The sequence below is a fragment of the Leopardus geoffroyi genome, chromosome E1, assembly GCF_018350155.1.
Source record: "Leopardus geoffroyi isolate Oge1 chromosome E1, O.geoffroyi_Oge1_pat1.0, whole genome shotgun sequence".
In the NCBI taxonomy this organism is placed as follows: domain Eukaryota; kingdom Metazoa; phylum Chordata; class Mammalia; order Carnivora; family Felidae; genus Leopardus; species Leopardus geoffroyi.
The window spans coordinates 35,890,834-35,916,513 of record NC_059330.1 but is presented as its reverse complement, the minus strand read 5'-3'; the positions used below and the strand labels follow the sequence as shown (position 1 = coordinate 35,916,513).

At 59.5% G+C, this 25,680-nt stretch overlaps 1 protein-coding gene across 1 annotated transcript; it reads left to right on the top strand.

The window, feature by feature from the left end:
* Positions 1-1,122: 1,122 nt before the first annotated feature.
* NGFR (nerve growth factor receptor) lies at positions 1,123-20,765 on the top strand. Its single transcript, XM_045488476.1, has 6 exons — positions 1,123-1,323; positions 8,203-8,344; positions 11,786-12,145; positions 15,761-16,013; positions 17,599-17,759; positions 18,422-20,765. The coding sequence occupies exons 1-6, from the start codon at positions 1,249-1,251 to the stop codon at positions 18,721-18,723; spliced, it is 1,293 nt and encodes a 430-aa protein (XP_045344432.1). The 5' UTR covers positions 1,123-1,248; the 3' UTR covers positions 18,724-20,765.
* The last annotated feature ends 4,915 nt before the right edge of the window (positions 20,766-25,680 follow it).

The following is a 25,680-nucleotide window of genomic DNA, read 5'->3' as shown; positions in this document are numbered from 1 at the left end:
CTCTGGGCTGATGGCTCAGAGCCTGGAGCCTGTTTCTGATTCTGTGTCTCCCTCTCTCTCTGCCCCTCCCCCGTTCATGCTCTGTTTCTCTCTCTGTCCCAAAAATAAATAAAACGTTGAAAAAAAAAATTAAAAAAAAAAAGAAACCGAAGTCCCCGTCGGCAGGCAGCTCATAAGCTAATGGAAACACTCACAGTCTAGTGAGGATACACGTGTGCTTGCGTATGGGTGTGCATGTGTGTTCATGAATGTGTGAGCACCCGGCTGGAAGACTGCACCTGCGAGGGCTGGTGTGGTGACTTGCATGGAAGTGTGAGTGTGCAGGTGAGTATGTGTGTTTGCACGTTATGACCACAAGTGCAATGAGTGTGCACCGCGCACGAGTGTGTAGGTGCACATGCATGTGTAGAATGCACAGGTTTACACGAGTGCCGGAGGGTGGTGTGGACACGTGCGTAAGCACGTGTATACGTGAGCTTGAGGGTGTGTGTATTCCTGTGATCTTGTGTGCACACCTGATACCCGCCCCCCCCCAAACCCATCTTTTGCGAATTCAGAAACATCAGGATGGACTCCACCTTGAATGCCCCTGCTGCACGCTGTTGGGCTCAGACCACCTTGCTACCCCTCCCCTCCCCTTCCCCTACGCCTTTGCCCGGGGAAGGGGCAGAGGTAGGGATCGGGTGTGGACCAGGAGGTGAAGGGCCGGGCGGGCCTTCCTGCTGAGAACGGCTGGGAAGGGAGCAGAGCCCCGGGGAAAGAAGCCGAAGCTGGAGGCAGAGGAAGACGGGTTAGAGAGTGAACCCGGCGGGGTCTGCAGCCCAGAGGAATGGGAGCCGCGGTGGGGACGCCCCGGTCCCTGAGCCCACAGCATCCGGGAGCGACACGCCGTAGCGCGGACCGGGCACTGGGTACCGGGGCGGAGTCGGGAGAGGCTCTGAGGGCCCGGGCGCGGAAAAGCGGCCGCGGGGCGCTCGGGCGCGCAGCTCCCCGCAAGCCCTCCCTTCCCCTCCTCTCCCCTCCCGGAGGCGGCGGGGCGGGCGGGCGCGGTTCCGGGGGTGGGCGGGCTGGGCGGGGAGGAGGCGGGGCCGCCGCACTGGCTTCTCCCGGCCCCTCCCGCCCGCAGCCAGAGCGAGCGGAGCCGCGGCCAGCTCTGGGGGGCGGGCGCTGGAGCGCAGCGCCGCGCAGCCCTATCCGTCCGCGGAGCGGACTCAACTGGAAGCCGAGCGCTGCCGCGGGAGGCGGGCGATGGGGGCAGGTGCCGCGGGCTGCGCCATGGACGGGCCGCGCCCGCTGCTGCTGCTGTTGCCGCTGCTCCTGGGGGTGAGTGCTAGCCGGAGGGGAGCCCGCGCCCTCTCCCCGGACGGGAACCCCAATGGGCTCAGGTTCCGCCAAGGGAAAACAGAACAGAGCGAGGGGGTCCCAGATGCTGGGGGTGGATGGCGGGCGGGGAGTTCCGATGCCAGGATCCACGGAGGAGCGTCTAGGGTTCTCAGAGCGCAGAGGCGACCCTGAGACCGAGGATAGAGATGCGCGAGCCAGGGGCGCGGGGATGCGGGTCCTCGGGTACCGCGGAGGGTGTGTACGGCAGAGCCGAGAGGGGCTCTCTCGGATGCCTGGGTTCTTCTGAAGAGGACGCTTGGATGCTGGGATCTCGAGGCGACTTTCCCCCTGAGCATCTTGATCTCTGGAGGGTCGTGGGACGGAAGGAAGAGGAACGGGACGGGGATTGGAGATATGAGGGACAAGCGGGGCTGGGGCGGGGAACCGGAGACGAGGAGATAGAACAATGGGGGAGGAGGTTGGAGGGACTGGAGGCAGAGGGGACCGGGCATCGGACAATGAGGGCCAGGCAGACAATGGGGGGGAGGGGCGTGGGAGGGAGAGCTTCGGGGAGCGGGGGTCGGTTGCAGAGAGAGAAGTGGGTTAGGGAGGGCACAAAAAGGACGACGGCGAGGGAGATAGATGCAAGCAAATTGAAAGAGGACGGAGAAGGGAGAGCGGACCCTGAAGTGGTCGGGGCCCCGCCTTCTCGCCGAGGGACAGTGGGACCAGGAGAGAGCGGAGGGACGGACGTTTCCCGCGCCCGTCGCGTGCTCTTTCTCGCGGCCTCGCCCAGTCTGGGAAATGAGGCTGGGGATCCGAGGCTGGGAAGGGAGCGCCCACTTCGCCGGGGCGAACCCGTTCCCTGGTTCCCCCGCGACCCGCGGGCTCCTCCGACGCGCTGATGTTCGCGGTTTGAAGCAGCGCCTAGGACCGACAGGGATGGAACAGACACCGCGCGACCGGGTCTGGCCACAGCCAAGTCTCAGGGCGCAGAGCGCTGGGACTCGCAAAGCGGGGAAGGTCCCGGCGGCGCGCAGCCCCGGGTCGCGCTGGCCGAGGTGGCCGGCAGGGGGCGCTGAGCTGCGACGGCTGTGCCACCCGCAGCTTCGGGCGCGCCTAGGGCTGCGCGCCGCGCCCGCATTCCGACCCCGTCAAGTTAAGCAACCCGAGCGCCGCGCCCGCGGTTCGCTGGGCTCCAGCGCCCAAGCGGGTCTGGATACCGCCCGTGCCCCGCCCAGCTTTCGGTGGAAGACGCTGGGCACCGAACCAGACGGAGGCGCTCAGGTGCCTCGGATCCTGCCTCCGCCTAGGACTGCGGGTCCTCTTGAGCATCTAAGTCCGTCCGGTAGTCCCAAGATACTCAGGAGATGTGACCTGTGCGGGCCCCTGAACGGCGCCGAAGAGGTGTCATCACTCTCCCTGCCATTTTCATCTCTCATCTGACCACTGCATCCCCAACCCCCATCTTACAGGAAGGGAGACTGAGAGGCTCTGGGAGTGTAAACGACTTGGCCAAGGTCTCACAAGCAAGTTAACTCCCCAGTGCTTGCTAGGCCGTCCCTCACCTGATTCCCAGCTCGGTACTCCCCATACCTCGGAAGGAGGCAGCGCGGCGTCCCAGCTCGTTTCTCCGCGGGGGCGGGCTTGAGGCCATGCCCAGAGTGGGCGGGCGGTGGAATGTGGGGGCCAGGGTGGGCAGAGACCCTCTCCGGGCACTGTCCCCATCCCCGAAGCTCAGCCCCTTGGAGCTGTCAGCACCTGTGGCTTCGCCGGAGATCTGGGAGTGACCGTGGGCATGGTTGCTGACTAACGCGGCGGCTTAGAGAGGCATCTTGACTCGGGGGGTGGGACTGGGGTGGCCAGGAGTGCAGAGCTCAGAGGGGCGAGGGCGTGGGCTCCAGACCAAGGCTGGAGAGAGTCCTCCCCCCACCACCCCAGTAGAGAAGGGGCGAGGAAGGAGGGGAGCTGGGCGCGGAGCGCCTGGGAGCTCAGGAAGGTGGACCCCGCGCAGAACGCGGCCCCCAAGCGCCTGCGGCTCTGGCCTCCGCCTCGCCGCGGGGCTGCTGTCTATGCGCTCGCTCTGCGCGCCGCGGCGGTCCGAGGTTCTTCCTGGGCCGCGGCGAGAGAGTGCTGAAACCAGAGCGCGTCCCGGCGGCTCGGCTGGCCGGCCGCGCCGGTAATGGAGGCACTTTGTCATTCAGACGTCTGTAACCGGAGCCGCCGGGCTGGCTAATGCGCCTAATAGGGATGCAACGAGCGCAGCAAATGAGAGGACAGGGCGGGGAGGCGGCTCGGGGATGGAAGGGGTCCCCGCTCCCCTGTACCCGCCGGGGTCCATTCACACCCCTAGATTCCGCCCTGGGGGTGGGGGAGGGTGGGGGGGGGAGGTGGGAATAATAAAATCGGGCGAGTGCCTACTATGTGCCACGCACTGCCCTGGGTAATTTCTACCGTGTCATTTAATCCTTATAAGATCCCCGCAGAGTAAATCTAGTTATTCCCCTCATACCGTTGAGGGAGTTGAACCTCCCAGACTTTCAGGCATGAAACCAGGCTCCCCGAGTTCGGAAGGGGTGGCGCCCCTGTTGGAACCCGGGTTGCTTGGCTTCGAGTTTATTCTGTCCTCCGTGTGCCATCACCACCCCACTCCCCACCCCCCCCACCCCCCGCCCCCGCCAGCCTTCTAGATCACGGAGGGACACGAGGTCCTTGACCATCACTAGCCCTCAATATTAGATCTATGTCCTATGTCCTTGGCGCCACAGATTTTGAACTGAGCCCCTGCCCCCCACCCATGGTCTCCCCCCTCCCCGCCCCCTCCCGTAGCCTCCATGCAGCATCATCCTCAGTAATTAGCTCTTGTCTCCTACCCTAAATTCAACCTCTCTCTAAAGGAGTGGCGCGCATGTGGCAGTGTCTCTCCTGGGTTTGCATCGACCTCAAAAGACCCTCCACGTATTTGAAAACTCTCCAGCCCCCTGGCGGTGGTTAATGGCTCCATTCACCTAAGGACCCCTTTGCGGAGACTGTTGTGAATGGTTAGGGCTCATCCCACTGAAGCACTCATAGAGTTTCAAATTCTTTCACCTATGTAGTGTGTTTTCTAGTTTGTCCAATTAAAAAAAAAAAAACGTTTTAAAAAGTCCGTTCATCTGAGGATGGGTCCACCTTAGTTTTTTGAAAGCCTGGAGATGGCGACAAGATTGCAAAACATTCTCAAAAAATGGGATGAAATCACTCCATTAAGTTGGAAGTGAGTAAGTGTAATAGATGTAAATTTCAGGCCAATGTGGCTATCATTTTGGTAAATTGATCATTTTGGAGCAAGAAGCCTGAATCCTGGTCATCCCTCCTTGCTTCCCGATATTGCCCCACTTTGGACCGAGCAAAGGTGTGACACAGGCCATGAGTCAAGCCACTTGGCAGAACGGCCTCTGTGAGCCTCAGTTTCCCCATCTGTCAGAGAGGAGGTGAAGGCAGTCCCTCAAGTCTTTCCCCTTCAGCATCTTGGCTTCTGATGTCACTGTTTGGAGTGGTATTGTCTCTCCCTCAAGGGACTGTGACTTCCCCCAGGGGTCAGTGACCATGTCGCATTGGAAACTCTTAGTTCAGCGCTCAGTAAATAGTTGTTGACTAGCGAATAGCTGTTAATTAATCAGTTATCTGTAAGGAGAACAACTCCCATCCTCCTTTGGTCCCTGTGCCCTGTTCAGACTCTTCCCGGTGGGTAAGTCTATCTTTGTGCCTATCCCGCCCCCTCCTCTTAGATAGTTTCCTCTCTCTGGGGCTGACTCCAACTCTCCCCTCCCACTTGGGCTCAGCAGCTCAGCCTCAGACAAGACACTTCTCTGACGACCAACATCTATTGAACTCCTTCTACACACCGGACGGACTCGCATAAATTATTGCCTGTAATTTTCATGGCGACCCTGAGCCGTAAATATTACGAAGCCAGACTTTTAGGTGGGAAAATGGAGGGCTCAGAGAGACTGCGGCTTGTTCCCAGAGTAGCATACTGTTAAGTAGCAGATCTGGGGTGTTTTGAAATAGGACACATAAAACAAGCACAGGAAATGCCTGGGTACTAATTATGTGGCCTGGTGTCCAAATGCAAGACTTGGGAGAAGAGAGAGGATCGCAGGGAGGGCAGGCCTCGAGGAAGAGGGGGCTGCTACGGGATGCGCAATGCCATCGATAGACCCCCTCAGCGGGCCCAGCTCTCTGCTGACCTCAACCAACTGGAACCCAGCCAAAAGCCACAAAAGCAGCAGGAAAGACCAAGGTGGGGGTGGGGGGTGGGGAAGAGGGATCTTGAAGTGTATAAACACCTTCTTCGCTTAATGCCTACAGCAATGTTATGAGACAGGTATTGTCACCATCACCTAAAGATGAAGAAACTGAGGCCCAGAGACACTTCAGCCTGGCCCAGGTCACCCAGCTCTAAGTGATGAGCCAGGATTCAGAGCAATGGACACCTCTGAGGAGGAAGGCAGTGTAGCTTGCCCCTTTTCCCCGGAGAATGGCCCCCTCCTGGTTCAGATCCTACCTACACTCCCGTTTTATACCTCCCGCCTGACCCAGGCTAGTTACATGCTTTCTACAGATTCAATTAGGTCTCATAAGTTAGGGCGGTGGGGGAGGGGCTGCTCAGGTCACACTCTGGTAGCAGCGAAATTGACAACTGATATCTTGACAGGAAGGAGGGAGGCAGAAACACTTAAAAAAAAAAAAAAAAGGGCTGACAGAAGAACTCAGACACAAGAGTGTGATAGTTTGGGGTAAAGACACAAGGGCTTCACTGCACGGCAGCCCAGAATACTCACTGGGGTTCAGCACTGAGTCCCTGAGTCCTGGGGAAACTGGGCAGGCATGTTCTGGAGTCAGAAGGGCGCAACCATGATGCTTTACAACGAAAAGCATTAGAGCGGCAAATCCTCTAGTTCATATTGTATTTTCATGTTCTTAAATTCCATAAACATACATGTTTTGAGTCCCTACTATGTACCAGGTGCAGTGGCAACCACAGCGCTGCCCCCGGGTAGCTGATGGTCCAGTAGGGGACTCTGCGGACAAGAGCAGTGACCAGGGAGAACTGTAACAGGGCACCTCCACCTGATCTGAGAGGGGTGGGGGCCACAGGACCACTTCCTTGAAGAAGTGACATTTACGCGGAGCCCTCGAGGATGAAAAGAAATCCAAACAGACCTTTCTGGAATCTCGCTCTCCTCCTGGGGGAAAGCCTGCATCTGGGACACCACCCACTCCCACCCCTCATGGCTTCCGGTCTGCAGAGATGTTCCCAGGTCGGTGTTCCTACCACCTGGGAGGGGATGGTGGCAATACCCAAGGCCCCCCTCCTGTGCTGCCTGCACCCTCCCTGCTGGTCACTTGAGGACCACGAGCCGCCTCCCAGACTGATCCCACCTGTCCATCCCCCTCCATCCACCAAACCCTAGGGAGACCTCAGAGTATTTTACTTATTTATGTTTGAGAGAGAGCGAGTGGGGTGGGGCCGAGAGAGGGGGAGACAGAGAATTCCAGGCACTGTCAGCACCGAGCCTGATGAAGGACTCGAACTCACGCACCGGGAGATCATGACCTGAGCGGAAATCAAGAGTTGGCCGCTCAGCCGCCCAAGCCACCCAGGCACCCCTAGACCTCAGAATATTTTAAAGGGCTGGAGGGAAAGGGAGTATTCTTGGCTCTGATCTGGCCAGTGTGGAAGCAGAGGGATATCCAAAATGACCTTTAACACTCCCCTCTGGTCCCATGACCCCAGAGCCCATACTCCCTCTTGGCATCAAAGGAGGGCTGCATGGTCTGAGGCCAGGGAAACAGGCTTTGGAGTTTTATTAGACATGAAGAATTTTTTTTTTTTTGGTAAGGAATAGAAACATAAAGCAAGCGGCCAGCACTCCCCCCTCCCCCCACCCCAGGGAATCTGGTGCTAAATCGTTCCATCCATGAGCAAAGAGCAAAGATGCCTCCGTGGCAGGAATCTGACTCCCCTTTCCCCCGGTTCCAGCGCTGTTCCCACTGGCTGCATGGGGGGCAGGGAGAGGGGAGGGCTGGTGGCTGGAAATCAAACCCTGGTGGAGCAGGGTGGCCGGATGGTGAGAGCAGCCCCGTTTTCATCATTGATAACAGGCGTCCCTTTCTCCCTTCTTGGCTCCAGACTCTTGCTAATTGGCCTGTTCTCTGCTCTGGCCCTGAGTGGTCTCTGTTGCCATCCACGAGGAGAGGCAGACTCAGAGAGGGAAGGCAGAGATGGTCAGAACTCCAGTGCAGAGTCAGGATTCGAACCCAAGACCCTACCCCCTCTGCCTTCTGTTCTTGGGTACAGACACCTCCCATCTAATATTCAGGATGTGGAAAGGTAGAATTAAGGCCCTGGAGCAGGGCCCTGCTAGCCTTTGTTAGAAAAGGGCTCCCCTCTGGGTAGATGGGGTGCAGGTGCACAGCTTTCGCAAGTGGCACGTGGGCTAGATTTTAGCTTCCAGTTGCCCCGTTGGCTGGGAGCCCTGTGCCAGCTGCAACTGTACCTGCCCAAAGGCCCGCTGCTGGGTCTCAGGCCGCCTTCCCCAGGTGGCGCATCCTTGGGATTCCAGAAGCTGCCGTAACCCCAAGATGAACTCTGCACAAAGTCAGCCTCCCGGGCTCTGACCTCACACCCCCAGCAGCCGGCAGGGGCGCACTGTCCCCCCCCACCGCCTTGCTTCCCCGCCAGCTTTGATGTGCCTGATGCCTCCGTGGTGAGCTCATCCCCAGCCCAGGTGGTTCCAATAGAAGGCTCTAGGAGGGGGGTGTTGGATCCCCCGGAAGACCCCCTCTCTCCCTTCTCTTGCCAGTCTGACCTTCTGATCTCCCCCCACCCAGGTGTCCCTTGGAGGTGCCAAGGAGGCATGTCCCACGGGCCTGTTCACCCACAGCGGCGAGTGCTGTAAAGCCTGCAACCTGGGAGAGGGCGTAGCCCAGCCTTGCGGAGCCAACCAGACCGTGTGTGAGCCCTGCCTGGACAGTGAGTACAGGGTGGCGGGTGGGGGGAGGGGCGGAAGGGCACATCGGCCGGGAGGAACGGAGGAACATGCCCGCTAGAAGCCTTATGCGCGTTCTGCCTCCAGGCAGGGTCTCCGGCCCACCTCTGTATGGACACCGGCATGGGTCTGACCCCATAGAGGAAGCCAGGGGGGAAGCGGAGAAGGGATGCGGGGAAGTATGTGGAGGACCTGATGAGGGATCCCCAGGGGGTGCCCCTTCCCAGCCCCCAGGCAGAGAGGCCTGGTAGAAGAATGTGGCCAGGTGGGAGGAGTAGCTGATGCTAAGACCAGCTAAAAATATCATCCGCACTGCAAAATCAATGGCTGCCACTTACCCTCACCGGGTTTGGGGGGAGTGGGGGAGGATCACATCCTGGCTGCCCTGGAAACTGACCTTGGGGGATCCTGGGAAGGTGTGCCTACCCTTCCCCCCCCCCAGGCCAACTGTTCTCCAGCTCTGACCAAGGAAGCAGAGCTTTCCAGAGGGGGCGGGAATGGGGGCTGAATCAATGTCAGGATGTCCTCCTCGCTGTGGGCTGGTGTCAGAGGGGAGAGGGCTGCTGTGGCCCGTCCTACCTGGGATTTCCTTGGGGAGAGGGGAGAACCCCATTTTCCAGGGCTGCTGGATAGGGGATGCAGAAGGATGGCAGGTCTGGGGTCTGAATTCTGGGTGCTTTTGACCCAGGAGTCTCTGTCCCTGCGGGATGCCCCCGGCCTCAGTTGCTGCCTTCAGGCCATGGGCTCAGTGCTCTCTCCCTGCCCAGAAACCTTTCCTCTCTGCCTGGATTCACATCCTGCCTTCTACCTGGCACTCACTGCCCGCCTGGAGGGCCGGTGGGAACCATCCTAGATTATGCTTTAAAAAAAAAGTGTATTTATTTTGAGAGAGAGAGCGAGCGAGCAGAGGAAGGCAGAGAGAGGGAGAGAGAGTCCCAACAGGCTCTGCACTGTCAGCGTGGAGTCCAACAACGGGGCTCGATCTCACGAACTGTGAGACCACGACCTGAGCCGAAATCCACAGTTGGCTTAACCAACTGAGCCACCGAGGTGCCCTCAGGTTATTCTTTAATCCTGATGGAAACAAGAGTACAGGAACCGGGAACCCTGAACCCACCCGCCTAGTCTGACCTCTGGATGCCTCTCCACCCCCACCACGCACGTGCACATACACACACACACACGCGCGCGCGCACGCACACAGCCGATCGGCAACACCAACTCCTTGGTGTCCCAAAATACAGTTTTCCTCTCTCTGTGCCTGTGGATGCTGTAATTCTATCCTGCAGCAGAGAGATGCCTGGACCTCAGGTGGAGAGGCTACACACGCTGTAATGCCTTTTGCCACCTTGCCTTCTGGCCACTGGCCCTGGCCTAATGGGGTTTCCATCCCAGGGTGGGGGTGGGGGTTGGCCAACCATTGGTTATCTGGAACCTCCCGAGTTTGCCTCTCTCGTTTCCTAGACCCCTACCTAGTGCCTCTCCTCCCTGGACCCTAAGTCTCCCAGGATGGGCCCCTACCCCCTTCTGTCAGAGCAGGAGGTAGGGGAGAGGAGCCTGGGAGAGAGGGAGGCTCTGGCCTCTGCAGGGAAGGGGAGACAGGAGCAGAGCCCAGCAAGGAGGTGGTGGCAGGAGGAGTCCCTCCGAGCGTCTGCTTCCTCTGTTCCCCTCCCCCCCTCCCCCACCGCTCCAGCTGTGTTAACAGGCCGCCTTTATAAGCTCACTTTATGGGATGGAGACCCCAGCGGACTTTCCCTCTGTCCTCAAAACGTTTCCACAAGGAAACCCATTAAGCTCCCGCCTTCATTCTCTGCCAAAAAAGGCCACATTTCCCCCACCCCTTAAAACCCCCTCCCTAGAGTATTTCTACTACTCGTTTTCTGTATTTTCCCATGGGCAGGGCCCCCCTTCCCCTCCCCCCTCCAGTGTGATTGAAACCCACGCCCCCTGCCACATGCCAACCAGACAGGATCCTCCTGTTTGCATAAACTGGACATCCTGCTTGACTGTGTATGTTTGGAAGTCCCTTCTGCTGACTATATCCTTGCTACTGAAGTTCACAGGGGCTTACCACTGCCCACCCCAGGGGGCCCAACCTTTGTAGGGTCCCTGCTGTGTGGCTAGTGCTTTATGGTAGAATTTCATGTATTCCTCACCACAACCCTGTGAGCGGAGATATTATTCTCCATTTGACAGAGAAAGAAAAAAGCTCAGAGAGGTTAAGTAAAACACCCGGAGTCACACAGCTAATAAGTGACAGACGCAGGTTTTGGGTCCAGGTCTGCCTGATCCCCGGGAAGAGAAACACAGGAGTTCCTCTGCCAGAACAGACTTGACACTGGTCTCCTTTCAGGCTTGTCTTGTCTTCTGTGTTGTCTTCCCTCCTCAGTTTCTCTCCCCCTTTCATTCGGCTCTGCTTTTCTTTCTTTGCTTCTGCCAGAGATCGTGACCCTGTGCTCCATCTGGACTCAGGATTCCTTTAGACAAGGTTAAGCTCAGAATTGCAGGCCTCGATTTCCCCCCCAGTGGGGAAACCCTAGTTTACTTCCGCCTCCACATTCTGAACACCCCCTCCTTCCCTGGTTCGGGGTTCCTAAATTCTGCTCTTTCTGCCCTTGAAGCCAGGATGAATCCTCTTGGATTCGGACTGGCACAGAGTTCTGCACCTGGGCGAGCAGGGGTGAAAGATCTGTGCCTTCCCCGCTCCTTGCACACGGAGGAGAGGACCCTGGCATCCCCTGGCGTCCCTCCCCTTATTAGATCAGAGCTCACATCCATTACGAGAGGACTCTACGGGCAAGTCCTTCTTGCTGTCTAGCGTCAATCCCTCCTATTGTTGCCTTGTCAGGGAGACCATCCCCACCCTCAAGAGCCCAGCCCTTAAGCAGCGTGGGGTAGCGCCACGGGTGGACATTCTGCGGTCTCACCCTAGTCAGGCCACACCTAGGCCCCCCACCTGCGCACAAAGGAATGGAAGGGCAGCGGGGGCGGGAGGCTCCCTAAGCGAAGGCCCGCCCGTGCCTGGGTTGGGTTCGCAGTCCAGCTCTGGCCCGCGGGGAGGGTTGGATGGGAACCACGCTCAGATTATTCCTTAATCATGCTGGGAACAAGGGTACTGGGCCGGGAGCTCTCTAAGAGAATTTAACAAGAAATTTACCGGCTCCAGGCGGGTTACCCCGCCTAGCCTCGGGGGTCCGTGCTTCCGGCCCTGGGGCACTGGGCTGGGGGGGTGGGGAGGGGCCCTTCCCAGGCGGCCTGGGACCCCCGAGGAGGAGGGTGGGGCTCAGGGAGGGGCCCCTGCGGGAGGATACGGGAGGGAGGGAGCGCCTCCAGCCCCCCACGTCCCGGATGCCCGGAGGGCAGGTGCCGAACTTCCGTGCCCACCCCCCAACCCGCCCCCACCCTGCCCTTCCATCTGCCCTCAGGCGTGACCTTCTCGGACGTGGTGAGCGCCACGGAGCCGTGCAAGCCGTGCACCGAGTGTGTGGGCCTGCAGAGCATGTCGGCGCCGTGCGTGGAGGCCGACGACGCCGTGTGTCGCTGCGCCTACGGCTACTACCAGGACGAGACGACGGGCCGCTGCGAGGCGTGCCGCGTGTGCGAGGCGGGCTCTGGCCTGGTGTTCTCGTGCCAGGACCGGCAGAACACCGTGTGCGAGGAGTGTCCCGACGGCACGTACTCGGACGAGGCCAACCACGTGGACCCGTGCCTGCCCTGCACCGTGTGCGAGGACACCGAGCGCCAGCTGCGCGAGTGCACGCGCTGGGCCGACGCCGAGTGCGAGGGTGAGCGCGCCGCGGGCAAGGGCGCCCCCTGGGGGTCGAGACGGGCCGGGCCTGCTCGGTGGCCTTGAGCCCGCCGCCACCCTCCCTGAAACCCCCAGGCCCAGAGGACCCCCTCCCACTATTTCCTTCCTTGGGCCGAGTGGTTAGAAAGCCCTCGTCTGGCCCCCAGGCCGCAGCTACTACTCTGGAACTCAGTTCCCGCGGCTTATTCATCTGTGGGACCGGATGGGCAACAGACAAGCAACTCAAAGGTGGCCTGTGGGTCAGAGCCCAGTGCGGGACATGTTTGGTCCTTGAGCAGCCTCTCTGGCCTGGACGAGGGGCTTGAGGACCCTCAGGAGTTGGGGCCCTTTGGCTCTGAGGCCTGGTCTCAGTCCAGAGTGGTTTATAGCCTTGGGGGATGGAATCTTCGCTGTCGCTCTTGGAGTGACGGTAGGGAGGTCACCCTTGTCTCTGGACCTCAGTTTCCTCATTGGTCATACAGCTTCCAGGGATGCTGTGGGTTAGGGAAGGTGGCTGGCCCTCTTTAACTTGCGGTGTCTGGGGGAGGGGTCAACAGTCATTGTTACCGTTAGCCGAGGAGGACGTTGGACTCAGGGGACACTAAGGAGGTGGTGGGGGCAGAGGAAGCAGCTCTGGGGCTCAGGAGCCCAGGGACGAGACAGAGCGCTCCTGGAGGGCTGTGGGTCTCCAGGGTGGCTGGGAACTGGGTGCATCCACCTTAGTCAGGCATGGCGCCCCGTGGAGATGAGACAGTTCCCGGGATGGGAGGAGGAAGCACTGTGGCAGCGGGGCAGACCCGTTTTGGTTTCTGGTTGGTGACATCCATCTCCGGGGAGAGGTTGTCAGTGCCTTTCCTTTCCATCCGTGGCCCTGTGGCTGGGTACCTCGTTAGCTACTTGCCGTTGGCTGCTCTCCCCTGAACAGCCTCCTTTGGGGAACCTCAGGTCTCACGGGGGAGAGACAGCCTTTGCCCCATTCCGATGGGACAGATAGGGTCCCAGGATTTAGTTCCCAGGAAGCCCCCCCCCCCATTCTGGGGGAGGCAGCACAGCCCCTGCCTTCAGTCAGCCCCCAGTCATTTGTGGGGGAGGGGGGATAGATTCCCCTGCTCGTGGGGAGCACACCTGCCTTCCACATCCTGTCATCCCTGGCTCGGGGAGCACACGGTGGGCAGGGTGGTTAAACATGGGCTGAGGCCAGGTATGTGTGTGAAGCTTCACGCACTGGGGTTGGGAGGGGGTGTTGGGGGGGGGAGGAGTGGGGCGCAGAACAGAGCGATTCCGGTGGCGATTGCCCTCGGCCAGGAGACAGGCAAGTGGCGTCAGGCACAGGGCAGAGCAGGGAGGGGGTTCCAGCAGCGGGCAGCAGGCAGGCGGGCAGCACGATTCAGGGGCAAGTCTGGACCAGCCGGTGGGGGGACTTAGTCAGGGGTGCGGTGACAGCAAAGAGAGGTGGTGGCTGTGGGAGGGGTAGGCTCTCCCTTCCGAGGCGTTCACGCATTCCTCCCGGATACCACCCTACTTTCCCAGCCAGCCTGAAGGAAGAGGGTGCCCCTGAGGGCTGGGTTTATCCCTGCCCCTCTTCCCTTCTCTGAGTTTCTGAAGGGTTAAGTGTCAGCTTGGAACAGAAGGAACATTTCAGGAAATGGAATCAGATTGTGGTTTGGTCACCCCCCCCCCTCCCCCAGCGCATTGTACTTTCTTGCATATACATTTCAGGTGTCAACATGGTGACTCACTCAGCCTTGGGGCAGAAGGACACCCCCCCCTTCACCCCCTTGTTCCAGTGAAATTTGGATTTCGGAGTAACCTGCTCCCTCTTTCCACCCCCAAGTCTGACAGCTCCCATTCCGGAAATGGCTGTCAGGACTTGCCAGGGGCTTAGCGGGTTGGAATGCTGGTGGACATGGCCACATCTGGATTTCATCCTGCTGTCCTCCCCCCACCCCCGCTAGAGGGGATCAGAGAGATGAGAAAGTGCCCTGGACAGCCCCGTCTTAGCCCGGTCTGTCCCCTTAATGCCACTATCAACCGGTCCCATTTGAGATTTCTCGAATCTCTGTGATGGCCTGATTCACCAACACCCCCCCCCCCCCACACACACACACCCCACCAAAACCTTCAGCCTCTGGAGTGGGGTGGGTCCTAGCCAAGTTGTATCTCAGCCTCAGGGCTCAGGATGCCCCGCCAGTTTGCCCAGTCTCCTCGCAGGGCAAGAGAAGACCCTCCCCAGTCCCAACACCCTGTCTGGGGCTGCCAAAGGACAGGGCCGTGTCTCTTCCACTTCCCGCCCTCCCCCCTCCCCGGACCGAGCTAGGGGAGGGGGATGATGGGGCAACAGATGGCAACCCCCTCCCTAATGCCAGCCAGATGGATTCCAGATTCACATCTGGGGGCCTTACCCCTCAGAAGGTGCTGAAAATGGGGGCCTTTGAACCGGCCACATCTTGAGCCAAAGAGGCTCAAGGGACCAGTGGGCAGCCTCAGCTCCGACTTGGGTGGGCAAACTGGGGGCTGGGGGGGGCAGAGCCAGGGAGCGAAGTGCCTCTCCTTCACCCCACTGGCATGTTCCGTCTGGTTTCCCTCCGTGCCCCAGGCGTAGGAAGCGAGGACAGATAGGGTAGGCAACTCTGCCCAGACAGGTACCCCCCAGGCGGTCTGGAGCCCACAGCCCCCGGTCCTGGCCCTGGCTGGGTGGCAGAATGGAAAATCCCACCCACTAGTGCCCGGAGGTGCCAAGTCCCCTGTCAGGGAGGCTGGCAGTGCCCTGCTGGCATGTTCAGGCCAGGTGGGGGGCAAGGCGCACCCCCCCCCCGGCAGCGGGCAGTATCTTCTTTGTAGGCCTTTTCTCCACCAACAGTCTGCTTCTGCCCAGGGAAGGGGTGGGCTACCCAACACCATCTTCTCTGGGTGGCGAGATCAGAAGGTTTGGTTTGGGGGCCGCACAGGGCAGGAAACGGAGGCTAGCCACTGGGCGGTTTAAGGACTGGCTGGAGGGGAGCAAGCCAGCTGGGCACCCCCTCCCCTGCCCAAGCTGAGAGCTAGGACATCAGAGACCGGGAGGGAGGCTCCTGGGGAGGTGGTTTGCAGGGAGGTATCTCTCTGTCCAGGCCTGGGTATCTTCATCCTTCCCAAGGACCAGGATGACTGGGGCACTGGGACCAACTGGGACCAAAGAGGTTCCAACATTTCCCCAGCGGGCTTCCCGCTAGAAGCTTCCTGGCGCTCACTTTCTCTTCTTCGTGTGTTTCCCTCCCTGCCAGGCTTTTGGGTACCCAGGGAAGGCAAAATAGATTCCTAGGACCGCGGCTACAGCTCAGATGGACAGGCGCCTAGAGACCATCTCTCTTAATATCCCCCTTCTAGAGATGGGGGAATTGAGGTCCTGAGAGGTGTGTGCAGAGTCCCATAGTAAGTCAGTGACAGAGCTGAAGGGGACCCCGGCCCGTCTTCTCCACCGTCATGACTCATACGCACGATGTCAGCTCTCACCCCTGTGTGCAGCTGGGCACCCTAGCACCTGGAGCCCGGCCGGGGCTGGGGAAGAAGTGGAGGGGAGGGGTGGGGGGGGCAGGGGGGGGCAGGCCCTCACTTCTGTAGTTCCTTCTCCCAGAGATCCCTGGCCGTTGGATTACTCGGTCTACACCTTCGGAGGGCTCGGACAGCACCGCCCCCAGCACGGAGGAGCCAGAGGTACCTCCAGAGCAAGACCTCATAGCCAGCACGGTGGCCGATGTGGTGACCACAGTGATGGGCAGCTCTCAGCCCGTAGTGACCCGAGGCACCGCCGACAACCTCATCCCTGTCTACTGTTCCATCCTGGCCGCTGTGGTTGTGGGCCTGGTGGCCTACATTGCCTTCAAGAGGTGAGAGAGGGGATGGGGGACAAAGCCGGGTCTTTGCTCTCAAGTAGGGCTTAACCGTGACCTTGACCTGAAAATTCATCCCCTGTTTATTTTTTTTAATTAAAAAAAAAGTTTTTTTTAATGTCTATTTATTTTTGAGAGAGACAGACAGAATGCGAATGGGTTGGGACAGAGAGAGAGGGAGACAAATCTGAAACAGGCTCCAGGCTCTGAGCTGTCAGCACAGAGCCCGACACGGGGCTCGAACTCACGAGCTGCAAGATCATGACCTGAGCTGAAGTCGGACGCTCAACCGACTGAGCCACCCAGGCGCCCCTTCATCCCCTTTTTAAACTCAACCCCAAACCATGGTCATCGTCACCAGCAGCTGCCCCATGCCAGGGTGTGGCAGGTCAGCAGGACACAGGCAAGGGATGGTCTCTGACCTGTTCTGCCACCAGCCCCACCCCCCCTCCCATGCCGCTCTCCTCCCTGACTCCCCAGGCCCCCGCTGCACACACAGTTTTCTTCACCAGCCACCTGTGCCTCATCCCTCAAACCCCATTTACCCACAGTCACCTGTGTGTGCCTGTGTCTCTTCCTTCCCATGGCACACCTGGGAAGTTGTGGCACCCACACCCAGAAATTCAGGATGTGCAAGCACTTCTGGAAAGTGCTTGAAATGTTTAAGTGCATTTTCCATTCGTGGAAAAAAAAAAATCATCCAAGGAATACATGCTTGTTCGGGTAAATGCAATACAAGGCCAAGGTCTTGTAAAGGAAAAAAGTAAAAGCCTTCTTTTATCTCCTCAAGTCCCACCTCTCTCCTCATTGGACTCTGTTTGGAATGGATCCTTTCCAACCGTTTTGTGTGCCTTTGTAAACACACGTACGGGAAACTTTTTATAGTTATGTGTAAACACGCAGAGGGTTTTTTGGGGGGTTTTTTTTGTTTTGTTTAGGGCTCAGCGGGATCGCACTATACATGCACCACAACTTACGTTTTCACTTAATCTCCCTTGGGAGAGCTTTTCGCGGGACATAGGGATTATCTGATTGCTTGTAGCCACTCATTCGGTGTATGCGTGGATCATAATTTAGTGGAACAGTCTTCTATTGATCCACCATCCATTCCATGAACGTTCTTTAAATTTTTTTTAACGTTTATTTATTTTTGAGAGAGAGAGAGACAGAGAGACAGAGCGCAAGTGGGGGAGGGGCAGAGAGAGAGGGAGACACAGAATCCGAAGCAGGCTCCAGGCTCCGAGCTGCCAGCCCAGAGGCTGAGGCAGGGCTCGAAGCCACGAACCGCGAGCCCATGACCTGAGCTGAAGTCGGACGCTCGACCGACTGAGCCGCCCAGGTGCCCCTCCATGAATGTGCATTGGACGTTGGCACTTTCAGTGCGAGGCCGGTGGGGGCGGGGAGGTTGGGGGTGGGGGGCGGACATCGAGAGAAAGGAGAACCTTAGGTACCATCGTGGGTTGGGGGTGTAAGCCGGGTACCTACCGTGGCCCCGGCCCCACGCATCAGAGCACAGATCCCTTAGCCGCCCGGCCAGTGTGGCCCCTCACCCGCTGACACTGGGCCCGTCCTCTGGCTCCAGGTGGAACAGCTGCAAACAGGACAAGCAAGGCGCCAACAGCCGGCCCGTGAACCAGACGCCCCCGCCCGAGGGAGAAAAGCTCCACAGTGACAGTGGCATCTCTGTGGACAGCCAGAGCCTGCATGACCAGCAGTCCCACACGCAGACGGCCGCCGGCCAGGGTGAGCAGTGAGGCTGGGCGGGGTGAGGCCGGGAGGAAGGTTAGACCGCAGGAAGGACCACCCGAGGGGCTGGTTCCCAGGGAGCAGGGCCTCTGCGGAGGACGGGAGACGTGGGTAAGAGAGGTCTTTCCAGTGGAGAGATGTGGGAGACGGGAGCTTTGGCAGACTGGAGCATCCAGACTCATCAAGCTAATTGTCCCTCCTAGGGCTAATTACTCCCCAAAGTGGCTGCAATTAGCCTCCTGCTCCGGACTTCTGGGGAACACGTAGTTAATTATGGACCCTAATTAGTGGCCCAGAGCCCAGCTCCAAGATATTTGCTGCCGTTGAGTCTGGGGCTAAGCCCTGTCCCGGCTCATCGTCGAGGGGCAAGGACGGGGTTACACGGTGGGGTTGCTGCCGAAGCTGTGGGGAGACGGGGGATGTGAGTCCGCACCCCTGGGCCCCTCCGCAGCCCTGCCCCACCCCCTCCATCCAGGACCTCATCTTGGACTCCTCTGCCTCTAGGCCCTTGGGGCTTCCCTGCATTGGGAGGAGAAATGCCTCAGCCCTTCTTGGGTCTTACTCCAGGCCCCCCATGCCCACTGGGGAAAAGGGGGTCTGGAGGGTAGCCCCTGACTCCCCCCCTCCCCACCCCCACCCCCACCCCGGGTTCTTGGCAGCCCTCAAGGGGGACGGAGGTCTCTACAGCAGCCTGCCGTCAGCCAAGCGGGAGGAGGTAGAGAAACTGCTCAACGGCTCTGCGGGGGACACGTGGCGGCACCTGGCGGGCGAGCTGGGCTACCAGCCTGAGCACATAGACTCCTTCACCCGCGAGGCCTGCCCAGCCCGGGCCCTGCTCGCCAGCTGGGCCGCCCAGGACAGCGCGACGCTCGACGCCCTCCTGGCCGCCCTGCGCCGCATCCAGCGGGCCGACATCGTCGAGAGCCTGTGCAGCGAGTCCACGGCCACGTCCCCGGTGTGAGCCGACCCGGAGCCCCCCCCCGCCCTGCCCCCACATTCCGATGACTGATGCTCCAGCCAACCCCCACGGGCCAGCGTCAGAGCTGAGCTCCTCTGGGCAGGGCCTCGGAGCCCGGACCCCTCCACCACAGCCCTGGCCTTGCTCCCGTGGGGCCCCCCTCGCTTCTGCTCACTCTCTCCAGTGCCGGAAGTGCCCCTGTCGCCTCTCCCGCCCTGCCCCTGCTCATCACCTCTCAAACCTTCTGCTCCCTTCTTCTCCCGGCACTTCTATAGGTGGGCCAGTCCCCCCCGCCCCCCCCGCCCCGCCGCCCCCGACCTCGACCTCAGCAGGTGTCGGGCCTGGGGGGCTGACACCAAGGACGGTGTTGGGGGTGATGACAAAGCCCCAGAGACTCAAAGGGAGAGACTGAGGAACCAGAGCCATGGGCTCTACACTGTGAACTTGGGGAATGAGGGACCATCATTGTGGCCTACATCCTCCCTCAGCCCCCTCACTCCCCTCTCTGGCCCAAGACGAAGATGGTCAGAGGCTTGTTAGAGCTGGAAGGGGGGTTTTGAAATCTGGTCCGCCCCCACCCCTTGTTTTTTATACAGGACAGTCGGGCCCAGAGAGGGAGTGGCTTGTCCAAAGCGCCCCAGCAATGGAGAGGCCAAATGTGGGCTGCCCCCCCCACCCCACTCTCTGAATTAGGGGGTGTGGCCCTCAGGTTTACGTGAGCCTGAGAGCCGGGGGCAGGCGACCCTCTGGGAAATGTCTCAAAGCCAAATCCAGCCTGCCCTCCACTATCTCCAGGCCCGTCCAACCCCCGTGGAGATGGGATGCTGTGCCCAAGGCCTGGCCCGTTGATCCGTCTCGATCAGTGATGGATTTGATCGAGCGTGCTTTGGGGTTTGTGCTTCCCTTTGCTGATTCCCCGCTCAGGCACGTCCGCGTGGCACCCGTGGTGCGGCCCAGCCGGCCGGGTGCCCTCCATGCGGGCACAGACCAAAGCCAGCGGAGGCAGTGTCTTCTAGAGCCGGCCCCGGGGGCCAGGGACTAAGGACCCCCCACCTGCAACAAACAGATACAGAGACACAGAGAGGATGAGAAATCCCGCTTTTTTCCACAAGTTCTTTCCCTTGGGCCGGGGCCGGCTCCTGCCCAGGGCAGCTGCCAGAGAAGCACGGGGAGGGGGGAATTGGGAGTCAGCTTGCTCCGTTCCCTCGCCCCTGGTCTGGCGGGCCAAAGACGGCTGAGGCCCGAGCTGGCGTCTGCCTTCCGAGGGCCTGCACGCGGAGGAATGCACCCCCATCCTCCCCTTTCCTGCAAGTGTGGGTTTGGCTGGGCTCCGGAGGTTGCAGTGGAGAAGAGTGGACCCGGGTGGGAATGCAGCAACAAGGAACAGAGGTCGCCTGCGGCCCCGCACAGGGCCTCTCCCGAGTTCAAAGGACCCCGCAAAGGACTGTTTGTTCCCTAGCTTGGTGCCAGAAAGGGGCCATGAGGTCTCCTGAGGTCCTTCCTGGCCTGTTCTGTTTTGCTTGATGTTGGAATGAGTGTGGCGCCCCCTCTATTTAGCATGAACGAGCCCCCACCACCCATCCCCGAGCCCCAGGCAGGCTGTGCGCTGACAGGCACCCCTGTGCCGCCCAGGGTTCTCCCGACTCCGTGTAAGGGACTGGGGGCATTGTAAGTAGATGGCATTTCTCCGACCTCAACCTGATGGGAGGAGGAAACTCACCTGCTGGCCCCTCACCTGTGCACCTGAGAGCGGGACAGAATCTGAGTGTATTTATTTTCCTCCCCAGCAGCTGGGGAGGGGGTTGGGCACCGCAAGTATGTTTTAGCATGTGTTTGGTTCTGGGGCCCCTCCTGCCTCCCTTTGGGCAGAGGTGAAACCCTTTTGCCCTTCTCCGCGCCCCCCCCCCTCCCGCCAACCTCCGCCACCAGCTGGGGGCTGTGAGCTCCAGACTCCCTGTCATGTCCCCCTTGCATCCTGTGTAATCATTTCTTGGGCCTTCCTAAACCTACACATAAAACATAAATGATGAGCATTAAATAGCAAAGAAAGAAAAACCGCGCCAAGAGATTTTTCTGGAAACGCACGTGATCTGAGCCAGTGGGGGCTGCATGTGCGGCGGGGACCCGGGTATCCTTTCTAACTGCGTGAGCTCCTGTCCTATTGTTCCTGCCACCCCACCCCCCCACCCCCGCCCTGAAACGGGGAGTTTTCGCAGAAATCAAGCAAATTCACATGGGTAGCCACGAAGTAAATTTAAGTGGGACAGGGAAGGAGTGGGGGCCCTTTGCCCCCAGATTTGGGAGAGGAAAAGTGAAAACAGCCACGCAGGAAGCTCGACCGCTGTGAACTTGACCAGATGTCAGAAGTGAAAGTGACCACAAGGGAGCCAGAGGCTTGCGGGGGGGGGGGGGGGGGGCGGGCGAGGTCACCACCCCGCAGCTCCCAGCCACCCACGTGGCCTGGGAGACACACACTCACACCCACACACATGCACATACACAGGGTCTGGCTCCAGATGGCCTGGCAGGAACCGGGGCTGTTTGGCCTGCAGTTAGGCAGACCCCTCCCTTGGCGGCTCTCCGGGGCAGGTCCTAACCTCGGCTCCTGGCAGCCTGTCTCCGAGCTGTGCCTGGCCCAGGAGCTGCAGGGCCTGTGCTCCTCGCCGAGGCTGGCCCGGGAGCAGGTCAGAGCTGCTCGGCGTCTGCTGGTCACTTGGCCAGGTCTTCCGGCGGGGCTGGCTCGTGGTTGCTGGGGAGGGCCACGGGAGGCTTGCTGTTCCCAGAAAGGACAGCAAACAAGCCTTCCTGGTCTCGAGATCCTGGCTGGGGCAGCCGAGTAGAGGGGTGGGGGGGGCGGGGAGGCCGTCTTCCATTCCCACCCCCAGCCTGTGAGGGCCGTGGGGAGGGCATGTGGAAAAGGGTGGCTCGGAGTAGGTAAGAGGGATGGTCCCAGTGCTTGGATAACCCCCAGGGTGATGGGGGAGACCGGCTCTGTCTCAAGGGAGCCTCTTCTCGTCTGCTGGAGAGAACACAGTCCAAGACTTTGGGTGCCTCTAATCTGATGAGGGAGTCACATTCTGTCCTAACAGAGCCCCATTCTGACGGCGGCGGGCGGGGGGGGGGGGGAGGGGGGGAATGCCTCTAATTTGGTGGGGGGAGAGCCAGATGCTGCCCGCGGGAACAAGGGAGACGGCAGACAGGCCTTGCATGATGTGCAGAGCCGTGAGTGGGGCGCCCCCGCCCAGACCCACCCCTACCAGGGGTTAGGGAAGACTTGCCAGAAAAGGGACATTGAAGCGACCTTGCGTGGAGTCAACAAGCTGGGGGCGGAGAGTATTCCTGGCAGAGGGACGCAGCTCAGCCAAGGCCCAGAGCGCATAGGATTGGGGAGTGGGGAGGAAGTTGGCCTAGGCTCCCTGGATGTCGAGGAGCAGGGTCATCATACCAGACATTTGCACCCTCTCCCTCAGCAATCGTGGAGAAACCCTCTCTGCCCTCAGCCTAATCTCCATCCCTCCTTCTCTAATCCCCCCCGCAAGGGTAAAAATGCTTCATCAGCTTCCCATCTTTAATGTCGCCCTCAGAGGGCTGTGTGAGGCCTCTGCCGACTCCCCTAGATTCACTGCCTTCTGTGTTCTCCCAAACCAGCCTTTTTACAATTCTTCAAGCTTCCATGTTCCCTTTAGCCACAGGGCCTTTGCACATGCTGTCCTTTCTGTCTGGAACCCTTTCTCCTTTCCTAAGTTACTTCGCAGTCCAGTGCTTCCCCTGGGGAAGCTCTCACGTACCCTGGACACAAATCAGGTTTCTTGACTCCACGTCCAGCGGACATCGTCTTCTGCTCCTTGTCTTCAGAATTCTTTGCGATCGGGCACCATCTGAGTGATTTTTTGATTATTGTAAATGCCAGGAATCCAGAGACAGGGTCTGGTTTTGCTCACCTTCTAATCTTCAGCACCTCGCCTGGCATATAGCTGGCACCCAATAAAAATGTGTTGAATAAATGAATAAATGAATGTGCTCTAAAACGGCCCTGTCCAATAGAAATACTGGGACGTGCGTGATTTTTAAAAATTTGCTAGTAGCCACATTACAAGAGTGAAAAGGACCGGGTGAAATGAACTTTAGCCCGATATAACCAAAGCGTTATTTCACCATATAATCAATATTTTTAAATGATTAATGAAACAGGATACATTTTTCTTCCCCCTACGTGGTTTTCAAAATTCGGTGTGTATTTTCTTCTTACAGCATACCTCAGTTTGGACTAGCCCCATTTCAAGTGCTCGTAGCTGTATGTGGCTAGTGGTTATTACGTTGGGCAGCTCAGCTTTAGAGAGTCATACCCCCCCCCCAGAGTAGGGATGCGTTTGGAACCCCCAGCGGGCTCAGGGGACAGATAGATGCTTCTTCTTGTGTCATCAGTATCCTTAGGCCTGAAGCCTAGGGCTCCCCCCTCCCACCCCCGCTGCCCATCCCCATGGCCTCTCTGTTCTCTGCTCAGGCTGGGAAACCTCCCTTTATCTCTTTCATTCTCTGGGCTGGAGGATGAGACCCTTCATCTTTGCCCACCCATCGGGGCCCCTTGTCTTCCCCCAGTGCCTCCTTCCTCTCTTCTCCACGAAGCTGAGATCAGATTAGAACCATGTGAAAGGCCTCTTCATCCAGTGGGGAGGGGTGTGGTGGGGCCACAGAGCCCATAGCCCAGTGCTCCAGGGGGCTGGGCCAGAGCTGGGGTCAGGAGAAGACATTTCCCATGATGCTCCAGGCTGGGGGGCGGGGGTGGGTTCTGCTGACCATATGCCTGGGGGAGGTGGCTCCTCTGATCATGCAAAGCAGATTCCTCTCCAGCTTGGTGGCAGCTGGTGGGCAGAAGGCCAGGGGACAAGACTGAGCCCCCCGGGCTTCTGGGGCATAGAAGAACGGAGGCAAGAGGGGGACCTGCCCCCTCTTTTCTGACTCCCCCCAACACCCCTGCCCTCCTGCCGACCCTCCCAGCTACACCAGGCTCCCTGCAGCGATCTGCCTGCCCGGCCCTGCCCCAGCCTCCAGAGCCCTCTCCAGCCCCAGCAAAGCCCCCTAGTTGTCAGCACATGCCCAGGCCAGTCTCTGGGGCAGCACCTTCATCATATAGGCACCTGGTTGTCCCCCTGGGGGAGACGCTGAGAGGCTCTCTGCGTCCCTGCGGGCAGGGGGAGTCCTCCCAGGCCCCACTGAAAGTTAGGGCTTTGCACAGGACTCCCCATTTCCACACCCCAGTTCTACCGGCTCCAGTCCCCCAACCGTGTTAGAGGATGCCAGGAACGTTCTCCTAGGGCTCTTTCATGGAAGAATACTCAGGAACAGTCCAACCCTCACCCCCCAGCCCTCCCAGGGCACTGCGTGCGTCCAGCCCTCTTCCCACAGCATCCGGGCACATCCCAATCCCTGCGCTTCCTTCCCGGCAATCCCTGCTCCCGGCTGCTTCCAGCCACATTCCCAAAGGGCTCCTGGGAAAGGTAGAATCGGGTCTCCTCCCTGCTCTGATGCTCTCTTTGGAAAAGTCTGGGAATGCTCCCACCCCCCTCCCATATTCTAGTGACTCATAGAAGCCGGTCGTCCTTCTGCCTGACGCCCCCCTGAGAAGTCCGCAACGTTCTCTGGCCTGGGCTTGGGGCTCAGTGTCCACATTCCAGGGGCCCAGCCCTACCCCGAGGCCTAAGGCTTCCATCAACGGTCCAGATGGTTCTCATTCTACTCCTACGGACCTTGGGATGGCAGCAGTCCGCACCGGATGTGCGGGCCAGGGGCACGGAGCAGCCACGCTTCCATTGGTCAACCTCGGAGCCGAGGGAGGTCACACGATGACCTCCTAGAAGGTGGTGCTGACGGCCGGGAAGCCAGCCACCTGGGATCTCCCCTCTCCTCACCCTGAGAACCGGTTCAGATTCTCTGTGTTGCAAGAGGGAGAAAACCCAGCCCCGGGTGGTTTAAGGGAATGCACTGTCCATCCGAAGTCAAAGGTCCTGGGGTAGGGCCGGCTCTAGGCACAGCTTGACTCAGAGGCTCCAATGGCATCCCAGGGCCTGGCTTCTCTGTCTCTATCTCTTGCCTTCACTTCCTTCCCCAGACGATTCCCTGGTGGTGAGACGATGGCTGCACAGCTTCAGGTCTGTGGCAACGAGAACATGCCTCCGTTCTAGAAGCTCTGTGAAAGTCTCCAGGCATCCTTGGTTCTAACTGGCCTATCCCTGTGGCCGTGGAATGGCCACCACTGACGGGCTACGGTGGAGGTCACACGCCCCACCCCCCGAGGCAGGAGGGTCGCCCCACTTGAAGCAAGGGGACCGAGAGTGAGGGACATTGAGGTACAGTTACCCAAAGGGGGCCCAGAAAGGACAAACGTAGCCCCCATCCTAGACCAACATTTGAGTTCCTTCCTCTTCCCCAGGCAACCCGAGCGAGACCGCACCCCCAGACCCAAGTGGTTCTTTCTTTTTTTTTTTTTTTTTTTTTAATTTTTTTTTTTTCAACGTTTATTTATTTTTGGGACAGAGAGAGACAGAGCATGAACGGGGGAGGGGCAGAGAGAGAGGGAGACACAGAATCGGAAACAGGCTCCAGGCTCTGAGCCATCAGCCCAGAGCCTGACGCGGGGCTCGAACTCCCGGACCGCGAGATCGTGACCTGGCTGAAGTCGGACGCTTAACCGACTGCGCCACCCAGGCGCCCCCCAAGTGGTTCTTTCTAGTAAGAATCGCCATGAAACACCACGGGCGTCAAGATTCGAGGGCAACCAAGGGAATTGGGAGGGAGTCCTCGTGGCTGCAGGAACCCGAGGAGGATCCCCTGCAGAGACCCGAGCCTTGAACCATGGTCAGGATTTGGATCGTGGGGGATGGGGGAAAAAAGGTGGGAAGCATGTTCCAGGCAGAGGAACCGGGTGGAACAAAGACAAAAGAATGAAGGACAGGGAGGAGT